The following is a 12,241-nucleotide window of genomic DNA, read 5'->3' as shown; positions in this document are numbered from 1 at the left end:
AATTACTGTTTAAAATGTGACATAAAATTCTTTGGAAATAAAAAAAAACACTAAAATAGCTACATTGTATGCGTTTTGTTTGTGTACGAAAATTTCTCCCAAAATACGATAATTTTTAGGTTTTGGTACGATAGTTGCATATTTCATATCTGGCAACACTGCCAGGCAGTAAGTAAGTAAGTAAGTAAGTAAACTTTATTTATATAGCACTTTTCACAGACCAGGGTCACAAAGTGCTTCACATGATAAAATCAATAAATACAAAATAACACATACAAACATTTAAAAGAAAATCAAGCTAAAATGCAATTTTAAAAAGGTGAGTCTTAAGTTGCTTTTTAAAAACATCGACAGAGTCTATCGAGCAAAGGGAGCAGGGAAGCTCATTCCAAAGGTGCGGCGCCACGGCTTTAAAAGATCTGTCCCCTCGAGTTTTAAAACAGGTACGGGGAACCATCAGCAGGTTCAGGTTGGAGGACCTCAGGCCCCTGGTGGACACATACGGTTGGATCAGTTCCTTGATGTATTCTGGAGCCTGCCCATGCAGAGCTCTAAATGTAAGCACCAGGATTTTATAATTTGTCCTAAACGAGACAGGGAGCCAATGCAGGGACTTGAGTATTGGGCTAATATGGGCTCTCCTGTGGGTGCAGGTCAGAAGCGGTGCAGCGGAGTTTTGCACAACCTGCAAACGAGCCAGTTCTTTCTTATTAAGACACGTGAACAGGCTGTTACAGTAATCCAGTCGTGAAGATATAAAAGCATGTACAATCATCTCTAACTCTTCAAAAGACACCATTTTTCGAAGTTTAGAGATATTCCGGATCTGGAAAAAACAATTCCTAACTAACTGTTTCATATGATGTTCCAGAGACATCCCTTTATCCAAGATAATGCCAAGATTGCGCAGGCTGCCCTTAACTGAACTATTCAGTTCACCAAGGTGCAGCCTAACAGCAGGCATGGCACTCTCCGGAGCAACAATCAATGTTTCAGTCTTATCAGAGTTCAGCTGCAAGCTGTTTTCACTGAGCCATTCCTTAACTTTGGTGAGACAATTGGTTAAAGAATTGAGTTTCTGGGTCTCAGTTGTTTTAAAGGAGCAGTACAGCTGCAGGTCATCAGCATAGAGATGATAGGATACGTCACAAAACTGCTGGATCAACTTGCCGAGAGGGATGATATACAAAAGAAATAAAATAGGTCCCAGAACCGAGCCCTGCGGCACACCCCACAAAAGGTCAGCAGACTCAGACATCACATTAACAACAGACACACTAAAAGTTCTACCAACCAAGTAGGAGCTAAACCACTCTAATACAGGACCCGACATCCCCACCAGATCCTGTAGTCTCCTGATCAGGATGCCATGGTCAACTGTGTCAAATGCAGATGACAAATCCAACAAAACCAAGACAGTGCATTTGCCAGTATCAGCGGCCATCATAATGTCACTCGACACTTTCAACAGAGCCGTTTCAGTGGAGTGAAACTCACGGTACCCAGATTGAAAAGTGTCATAAATGTTGTTAGTCTGCAAAAAGAAAGTTAGTTGGGCACAGACCAATTTTTCCAGGACTTTAGCCAGGAAGGGGGTTTTTGATATTGGCCTAAAGTGCTTCAGATCTGTAGGGTCCAGTCCAGCTTTCTTAAGCTGTGGCTCCACAACAGCATGCTTAAAAGAACTGGGGAACACACCAGTCGACAGGGACATATTAAACATTTTGGCCCAATAGAATCAAATACATTCATGAAAAGTCTAAAAGGAAGAACATCTAGTGTACTAGAAGATGGTTTCATTTTGCTGATAATGGATAAAATGTCCTCCTGTGTAACAGGAGCAAATGATGCCCAGCATTGAGGGGGTGGTCCCATATGCTGGGGGCCTTGACAAGGTGGCACTGACTGTGGCAGTCTATCTTTTATAGCCCTGACCTTATCAATAAAGAAAGTCAGAAACTCATCACTAGTAGTTTTATAGTGAACAGGAGTGACATAAGTAGCAGGTGCCACAATAGAGCTAATAGTTTCAAAGAGCACCTTGGGATTTCCTCTATTAGAGGAAATCAGCAGATTGAAGTAGTTTGCCCTGGCCTCTTCTAACATCTTATTTAGGGAGGCTATTAGGTCTCTCAAATGCAGCCTGTGGACCTCCAATGATATTTGCACAGTGACCATTAAAGCTGTCCACAAGGCCATCAATTTCAGTGCACTCACTAAAAAGAAGAGGATCAAACCTATCACAAAAATGTGTGGATGTTTCCCCTGTGATAATCCTCCTTTCTACCTTGGAGAGCACAGGCCTTGGCTGAGACGGCACCCTCAAGTCAAAGAGAACACAGGAGTGGTCGCTCAACAGAACATCCTCTACGCACACATCAGTAACATGCAGACCCAATGTGAAGACCAGATCCAAAGTATGGCCTTTACTATGGGTGGGGCCTGACACATGCTGTTTAAAATTAAATGTCTCAGTCACTGATAAAAGTTCTACAGCATGACTTGATGTGTCATTGTCAATGTGCAAATTAAAAATCCCCCATAATTAAAACCCTTTCCAATCGAATTATGGATGTTAAAAGGTCTGTAAAATCCTTTAAAAAGGTCCCAGCAGGGCCTGGGGGGCGATAAATCAAAATACAATAAAAAGTATCTGAGGAACCAACTTCCATCATAAGTACCTCAAAAGAGGCGGCGTGATCTGTGTTCGTATGTCTGCATGTGAACTTGTCCTGGTACACAGCAGCCAGGCCCCCACCACGGTGAGAGGGGCGGGGCTTTCCCACAACTAAACAGCCAGCCGGACAGAGCTCATTTAAATGTATTAACTCGTTCTCCCTCTGTCACGTTTCAGTGAGGAAAAGGAAATCCAGGTTCCTCCTGACAAAAAGTTCATTAATAGAGAATGCTTTATTTGTGATGGAGCGTGCATTCAATAATCCGATCCGACTCAGCGATTACGCCTCGGTCGAGCCAGCAGAAAGCAGCGGGATTGGCTGCAGGCATCTCCCACGGTCATGTGACATCCAGCTATACCGGCACAGCCCACGTCGCTCCCAGGATGTACACAAAGACGGCCGAGATGAGCCAGGGATCCAGGCGGGACGTCCATCAGGGATACAGCGATGCAAGGGCCAACCACTACTGCATGGAGGGACCGCGGAGAGCGTTAGCAGAGCAGCACCGCCAGCCATGTCCTGCTGAAGAGAAACGGGGCACAGCCACCTGTAGCTTCGGTATGAGCGAGCCACAGACCTCGCCTCACATTTTACCCGAAACTGGATGCCCGCTCTGCAACCTCGAGGCTTTGAGGATTTCCTCTTGGACCCCTTTTTGGAATTACCTAGACGATGCAATAACAACAGGTATTCCTGGGAGGAGGGCGAGCACACAAACGGGGGTGGGAAAGTTTGTATCTGTCCCAGTCATTAAAAAGGCATTCCATTGACTCTTTGATTTGAAAAAGAGAGCCTCGATCATAACAGTGATGTGACAGTGCCGCTCTGCTCTGATTGGCTGTCACCAGGGGCGTCGGACTGGGAGGGTAAAGGGTACTATGTATCCAGGGCCCAGAGCATTGGGGGGCCCACAAAAAAATGGCATTAAATACATTTTTGTGTTGCATGTTATTAATGTCCATACAATTCATGTTGTAAAAGAATAGAATTAGAATGAATGTATAAATGTTGCAAAACATAATTCTGCTCTAACAATAATACTGAAAGATCTCTGAGGGCCCTTCCCACCCCTGCACGGTTGTACAATGGTTTAGTCCAGGAGCACAGACGACCCCCCCCCCCCCCCCCCCCCCCACACACACACACACATCCCAAACTGACAGAAGTGTTTAGCAGTGCTGAAACAACTAATTGATTTAATTGATTATTAAAATAGTTGTCAACTAATTTAGTCATCATTTAGTTGTTAGATAACTTTGTTTTACCGCAAATGTTTCGTTTCTTCCATATAAATCAACCGTTTCTGCAGCGCGGCTTTGCTTTGAACCTTGAAGCACTGCTTCTAAAACCCCAAAGAGCATATGTCTGTGAGTAACATTTACTTTTTTTTATGTTAATCTGACCTGTTATGGTCTTCTGAAACAGTTGATAGATGTATTTTATAACTTTAAAACGGTACCGATGCTAACGCGTTAGCATGTCTATGGCGTTTTCAATGTTGAAGTTAGTATTAAGCTGTTGCAGCTGTCAGCACGTTTGTTTTCTTTATAATAATTCATGGCTCAGCGTTTGTTGTAAAAGAGTCAAATGTATTACAATATTTTATTCATTTATTTTTATTTATATATCAATAATAATAGAAACAACAACAATAATACAACAATAATATAAAACAACAAACAACAATAATAATAATAAAACAGTAATAACTAATAATGCCTCAATAGTTTTAGAGAAACGGACAAAAAGAATCTGATAAAACAAAACAGAAAAGATTAAACCAACTAACAATGAACATAAATAAATATAGAAATAACTGTTTCCTGTGAACACCTAGTGACTCTTAAACCTCCACTTCATCCCTGTCTTATTAAGTTTAATGACAATTTGTTTCGGTCAAACCACATCTAAGCTGTGTTTTTACACAAGAAAAAAATAAAATGCAGGAAACTGCTCATTTGTGTCTTTTTTCATGAAAATATCTTAATATAACATATTACACTTTAGTCAGGCCTTTAAAATACTTTCGCGGACTCTTTCTGTCAGGGGCATAGGTTTGCATATGGACCATAGGGACAAGTCACAACCAATATTTTGGGATGGCAAAATAGTCCCTACCAATATTTAGCATTTTTTGATATAACAAAATCATTCAATATTTTTTTGCGAACTCGATACTAAATTTTAGTTGTCACATTTTGTGTTTTCGACTTGCCAGAGTGACAGGGTTACCCATGTTGCAATTTCATTGGCTCACGTTCTTCTCACATGAACGTAAACAAAGCGCATCTCGTGTTGGCAGTCAGTGCTTAATTTGTAAAGTGGGAGGTCCAGGAGCGCAGAGGATGGGTGGCTCCGGTGCAGAAAAACAAGAAGGGCGGGGGGGCTTGCGAACAAAGCTGTGCGCCACACTTAAAATAAACTGCACACCCACACAAACACGCACACACACCTTCACAAATGACACTAACACCCTGCCTTTTCCTCAAAAATTACTACATTTATGTTTGCTGTCTGTCTCTGTACTTTTCTGTCACTTTTGCGCTCTTTTTCATACTTTTCCCTCGTTTCAAAAGTCACCGAACGCACTTTACCGTAATATATGCAACATATAGCATACTGTTGGAAAGCACGGGTTCTTGGCTTGCTGTCAGTGTTGAAATTTTTCAGAGTGAGGGCTTACATGAGAACTTACGGTAATGAGAATCAGCGGCGCACTAGTGTGAAGCTTCCGTGTTTTTCCTCTGCGTTATGACATCACAGGTTTACGTTTACCGTAATACACCATATATCATTGGAAAGCCCTTTTTTTTGTCAAATTAGGTTGCCAGATACCTATAACTGCATTATTGATGAAGAGAATAGATTATACATCTTGGTTGCAAAAACTTTTTTTTTTTTTTTTGTTAGGTCCACAAGTATTTTTTTTTTGTTGTCTTGTTCTCTCAGGTGTAGGCCTATAGAATAGATTTGTGATTTTGGGTGCAGTTTTGTTATTTAAGCTATTTGTTTGTTTGCCTACACACTTAATAATGTAAATAAAGTGTTAAATTATTCAGCATTATGTCGTCATATGTTATGTATTATGCTGTACTTGTGTGTCTAATGGTATGAGTGGGTTAGGGGGTGGTGGTGGTGGGCAGGGGGGCCGGGGGGGTGGTATTGTCCCTATCAAAGCTGAGACCAAACCTAAGCCCTTGCTTGCTGTAATATGTTGTCAGTGGTTGAGATAGTTGCTGTAGGCGTCTAAACCTGATGGAAATCTCTTTGTGGTGTGTCAGTGATGGTTATATGTGCAAAATAAAACAAAACACTACTCCAGGTATGTTTTTGATGAGAATGTAACATAACTTTGTTACAAGGTCAAACGTTGATGTTGTGTGACAAAGGCCTTTTCACTTAAAGAAATAATGGCAAAACTCACATGTAAGTAAAAAAAAAACCCAAAACGATTAATCGAAAAAATAATCGACCGATGTACTGATTAGTAAAATAATCGTTAGTTGCAGCCCTAGTGTTTAGGCTGAAATAAAATATGTCTTTCCTAAAAAAAAAATCAAAGTCCGTATTTCAAAAAAGAAGAGAAAAAAGGACAGGGAAAGAAAACTAAATGAGGGAAAGCAGCTGCTAACCAAATTCTTTGAAAAGAGAGGTGAGCTTGAAAGCTAGCTATATTGAGTTGGGGGGTCTGGGGGACCAAATTGCACCATTTTCTAGAAAAATGGTGCAATTTGGTGCATTCCTGTGCATTTTAACAGATGGGAATGGTACAATTTGGTGCAATTTGGTTCTGTTAAAATGCACAGGAATGCACCAAATTGTACCATTTTTCTAGAAAATGGTGCAATTTGGTCCCCCAGACCCCCCCAACTCAATATTGCTCCACCAACTTTAAAAAGGGTTCTGACTCCCAGGTGTGATCTAAGGTATACATGATTTAGACCTGGTTTGACTACGCATTAGAAATTTGGTGTTTGCATTAATAAAAAAGAACATAACGGGGGGGGGGGGGTGTCTTCAATATGGCTAGTACCTAGGGCCCAGAATTTGGTGCTATGCCCCTGGCTGTCACCCCTGCTCCTCAAAAAAAAAATGGATTTGCATGATTCATAGCATAAAAATATGAAACAGAATGTGACTGTTTAACCTCTTTAAATAGGTCAAGGTTAGCCATCTTTGAACTTGTCCAAGGTCTGTGTCCCAAGAATGTTCCCTGTGAACTTGAAGACCCCGGCAGTAATAGGACTGGACTTATGCAGAGCACAGACAGATGGACAGACGGACGGACTGACAAAGCCTGCAATATCCGATGGTCATATATTGATAGCCATCGGGTAGCACTGGTACCACATTTTGTTATACAAAGAGACTGGTAGCGTGTTTTTGAAAACATGGCTGTGATTGGTCCATCTGATACATCAGCTGCTATTGGCTATCATGTCACGCTCTGTGATTGGCTGTGGCGTAACCGCTGAAAATGTAAGTTGGTTCCACTCCTCCAGAGACTGTGGTACCAGTGCTACATCGTAAACAAAGGCTGGATCCAATCAGAGAGCAGCGTGTCTCAGCCAATCAGCAAAATGTCAGAATCCTGACTAAAAGTCATGTGACCAAATAACCCGATACCGACTCCTTTGCCTTGGCTGGAGGAGTGGAACCAACTTAGCCATCGGGTAATAAGCAACTGTTGATGCACCTTATAAAACCTTCCCTCACATTGCAGCATTTTATTTATATCTTTGTCCCATTAGATTTTTAACTATTTATTATTTAGCAATGCCAAATTATAGTATGAATGTAAAGAGTCTAAAAAGCAACGCGTCTCATTGAAAATAATGCTTTTTAGACCGATTTTTGATGCTTCTGACACGTCTGACGCGTTCAGTGTGAAAGGCCCTTAAGAATACATTATTCATGTTCAAACTGCAAATTAGTATCTTTCCTCACTGTGCAACAGTTTCCAGGTTTGGTGCAAAAGTATATGTCAAAGTGTTCCCGCATTATCTGATTTCCTCATCAGAAATGAAAAGTCATGCAGTCTATAATGCAAACATGTCCATGTGGCCATGGAAATGATGTGAGGTAAACTATCTGCAAAAATCTCTGGTGTGGTGGCAAAGCCTTGAACTGTAGTTACATAATCAGTCACGCTGTATGTGCCAGCTGGTAGATGTGCACAGAAATTATGCTATTTTTTTTTAATCCTTAGTGGAACATTATACTATTTGTGATTATTTTTAAATCCCCCCCGTGCCTTTTCTCCATATTTGTATTCCGGCTGTTCCCACCATTTGAATGCTTGTATTGTGTATTTTTGGCAAAAACGTAACACCATTTTAGCTGAATGCACAATTATGTTCTCTTACAAACTGTTTTTACTCCCGATCTCAGGGAGGTGATGGTCAAATGGTTAAAGGCTTTTAATCCCATAGTTACTCTTGGTGCCTTGCACGGCAGCACCCTGTCATTTTTCTTTGCTGCTGACAGTTCATGTTCATGCACTGAAGGTATAGTTTGTATAACATTTAACACAGACCTGTAAGAAAAATATGATGCAAGAAAACGTAAGATGGTTGCAGCTGTCCAAGTGTTGGAAATTGGCAAATTTCCTCATACACAATAAGCCCAATCAGCATTATCAACGTGCATGTGCCGTGACCGTGTGTTCGATCCATTTATATCTTACCCTTAAGTTAAATTAGCAGCTTTAAGCAGCATGCCAGGTCCATCTTGTTCCGTGGATGGGACACGTGGGATGCCAAGGTGGAAAAAGCAAATTTGTCCAGTACATGAATGCAGACATCGCATTTATTCAATTTATCCAATGGAATAGCAAGATCTCAGAGGATGTGCTGAGTGGACTAAATTAGTAAGTTCTAATTATTTTTTTACTTTCATCTGTTACATGCAGCCGTTCTACTCTGTGTCAGCCTGATCCCGTCAGATCTCAGAAGCTAAGCAGAACAGGATCTGGTTAGTACTTGGATGGGAGACCTCTCTGGAACACCAGCGGCTGTATGTGTTTCTCCAGGTAAAACTGGAGTTGCGTCAGGAAGGGCATCTGGCGTAAAACTTGTGCCAATTACCAATGCGGATCTGGCTGTATCCGCTGTGGCGACCCCAAACAAAACCGGGAGCAGCCGAATGAATAACTTTCATCTGTTACATATCCAAACTAGCAGAGTGCAATCCTCTGCCAACACTAGTTTCCAGTTCCACAAATTTTTACCTTGGAAAAAAATTTTCAAGGTCAAAGTCTTGTTAGAATGAGCTTTTCCTAAACTAAAATATACTGCAAAATATAGATCAAAAGGGCTCAATATTAATGTGTAATATCTGCTAAATCCACAATACGGATCAGATGCAGATCAAACTTAGTCTATTCATTGAGAGTGCCAGTTTGCACCTCATTGTCACAAATGAGAGTGATTGAGACACTTTTGATTGCGATATAATGCAAAATGTACACCAAATGGGCATTTCAATATTAAATTCAAATGTCTACAAAATCCACAATTCGGATCAGATCCGGATCAAACTTTGTCAAGCCATAGTGAGTGTCAGTCTGCACCTCTCTTTCAAATATGAGAGTGATTGGAGCACATTTGATTAAGATATAATGTAAACATATACATCAAATTGGGTTTTCAGTGTTAAATTTAACTGGTCACAACATCTGTGATCTGTATCAGATTCAGATCAGACTTTGTCAGTCAGTAAAGAATGCCAAACATTCTCACATATGAAAGAAATTTGATCTTTTTTGACAGAGTTGTGAATTTCTGAAAATTCATTCAATGTTAAAGATACGGGTTTTTCCAATTTTCCAAGATTTTTCCTGACTTTGTCCTTTGACCTATAACCTTGAAAATATAATCAGTTCTTGCCTGTCATGATATGAATCTTCAGTAAAAATTTCATAACTACACACAAAAATGAGACCGTCGGTGATTTAGGGGAGTCACCTACAGTCCCCTCAAGAATACAGTTCTGCAAGGGTCACGAAGGCACTAACACACACCATATGCCCAATGGTGGCAAAATTGTTGCATGACAGCCATGTTTATGTGACACAAATTAATTAAGACTGTCTTTTTTTCAGAAACTCATGACTTTGGCAGGACTGTCGATGTTAACTGATGTCCATCAGAAGTGCAGCTGTCACTGACATCGCTGTACTGAGTCGACACTGACCATGGTTTGTCCCAATTGTTCAGCACCACTACCAGCTCCGCATTGGTTTTTGTCAAATAGGATATAGGTTGTGTCTGACGCAATACATGGATGCTGCTGTTACGCATATAGGACAACATGCCATACAACACCTAGAGAAACACTGATGCAATATTTCCAAGTATGGAAAAGATAAAATACTGATGAGCCCAGTTTTCTGTAGAGTGAAGGCTCACTCAGTGCTGATTAAAAGGGTGTTTTATATTAAGTTTCCTAACTCACAGGTTTCTAAAAGGACTGTTTCTGTGGCACAGCCGCATTAACTGTGAGTGCAAACAACACAGGACCACTGACCAAATGTCAGTGACATGACAGTTTAATTTAATATCAATATTACTAACTGGATAATACAGTCTTCATTTTATTCAGCAACATTTTGGATAGAAATGGGTCTGGTTTCTCACCTTATTGATCAATCAATCAATCAATTTTTTTATATAGCGCCAAATCACAACAAACAGTTGCCCCAAGGCGCTTTATATTGTAAGGCAAGGCCATACAATAATTATGTAAAACCCCAACGGTCAAAACGACCCCCTGTGAGCAAGCACTTGGCTACAGTGGGAAGGAAAAACTCCCTTTTAACAGGAAGAAACCTCCAGCAGAACCAGGCTCAGGGAGGGGCAGTCTTCTGCTGGGACTGGTTGGGGCTGAGGGAGAGAACCAGGGAAAAGACATGCTGTGGAGGGGAGCAGAGATCGATCACTAATGATTAAATGCAGAGTGGTGCATACAGAGCAAAAAGAGAAAGAAACAGTGCATCATGGGAACCCCCCAGCAGTCTACGTCTATAGCAGCATAACTAAGGGATGGTTCAGGGTCACCTGATCCAGCCCTAACTATAAGCTTTAGCAAAAAGGAAAGTTTTAAGCCTAATCTTAAAAGTAGAGAGGGTGTCTGTCTCCCTGATCTGAATTGGGAGCTGGTTCCACAGGAGAGGAGCCTGAAAGCTGAAGGCTCTGCCTCCCATTCTACTCTTACAAACCCTAGGAACTACAAGTAAGCCTGCAGTCTGAGAGCGAAGTGCTCTATTGGGGTGATATGGTACTACGAGGTCCCTAAGATAAGATGGGACCTGATTATTCAAAACCTTATAAGTAAGAAGAAGAATTTTAAATTCTATTCTAGAATTAACAGGAAGCCAATGAAGAGAGGCCAATATGGGTGAGATATGCTCTCTCCTTCTAGTCCCCGTCAGTACTCTAGCTGCAGCATTTTGAATTAACTGAAGGCTTTTTAGGGAACTTTTAGGACAACCTGATAATAATGAATTACAATAGTCCAGCCTAGAGGAAATAAATGCATGAATTAGTTTTTCAGCATCACTCTGAGACAAGACCTTTCTGATTTTAGAGATATTGCGTAAATGCAAAAAAGCAGTCCTACATATTTGTTTAATATGCGCTTTGAATGACATATCCTGATCAAAAATGACTCCAAGATTTCTCACAGTATTACTAGAGGTCAGGGTAATGCCATCCAGAGTAAGGATCTGGTTAGACACCATGTTTCTAAGATTTGTGGGGCCAAGTACAATAACTTCAGTTTTATCTGAGTTTAAAAGCAGGAAATTAGAGGTCATCCATGTCTTTATGTCTGTAAGACAATCCTGCAGTTTAGCTAATTGGTGTGTGTCCTCTGGCTTCATGGATAGATAAAGCTGGGTATCATCTGCGTAACAATGAAAATTTAAGCAATACCGTCTAATAATACTGCCTAAGGGAAGCATGTATAAAGTGAATAAAATTGGTCCTAGCACAGAACCTTGTGGAACTCCATAATTAACTTTAGTCTGTGAAGAAGATTCCCCATTTACATGAACAAATTGTAATCTATTAGACAAATATGATTCAAACCACCGCAGCGCAGTGCCTTTAATACCTATGGCATGCTCTAATCTCTGTAATAAAATTTTATGGTCAACAGTATCAAAAGCAGCACTGAGGTCTAACAGAACAAGCACAGAGATGAGTCCACTGTCCGAGGCCATAAGAAGATCATTTGTAACCTTCACTAATGCTGTTTCTGTACTATGATGAATTCTAAAACCTGACTGAAACTCTTCAAATAGACCATTCCTCTGCAGATGATCAGTTAGCTGTTTTACAACTACCCTTTCAAGAATTTTTGAGAGAAAAGGAAGGTTGGAGATTGGCCTATAATTAGCTAAGATAGCTGGGTCAAGTGATGGCTTTTTAAGTAATGGTTTAATTACTGCCACCTTAAAAGCCTGTGGTACATAGCCAACTAACAAAGATAGATTGATCATATTTAAGATCGAAGCATTAAATAATGGTAGGGCTTCCTTGAGCAGCCTGGTAGGAATGGGG

At 40.7% G+C, this 12,241-nt stretch overlaps 1 protein-coding gene and 1 pseudogene across 1 annotated transcript in view; both read left to right on the top strand.

Moving 5' to 3' along the window:
• Positions 1 to 12,241, top strand: part of prlra (prolactin receptor a) — a 59,348-nt gene that overhangs the window by 16,133 nt on the left and 30,974 nt on the right. Inside the window, exon 2 of the mRNA XM_034192314.1 lies at positions 9,781 to 9,876. Coding sequence (XP_034048205.1) covers positions 9,874 to 9,876 — 3 coding nt within the window. The 5' untranslated portion in view covers positions 9,781 to 9,873. The remainder of the gene's footprint in view (positions 1 to 9,780; positions 9,877 to 12,241) is intronic.
• LOC117530163 lies at positions 8,582 to 8,700 on the top strand (annotated as a pseudogene).

Source organism: Thalassophryne amazonica, chromosome 17, assembly GCF_902500255.1.
Source record: "Thalassophryne amazonica chromosome 17, fThaAma1.1, whole genome shotgun sequence".
NCBI classification, from domain to species: Eukaryota; Metazoa; Chordata; class Actinopteri; order Batrachoidiformes; family Batrachoididae; genus Thalassophryne; species Thalassophryne amazonica.
Note: the sequence above shows the minus strand (reverse complement) of the source record. Positions and strands in the feature narration are given on the sequence as shown.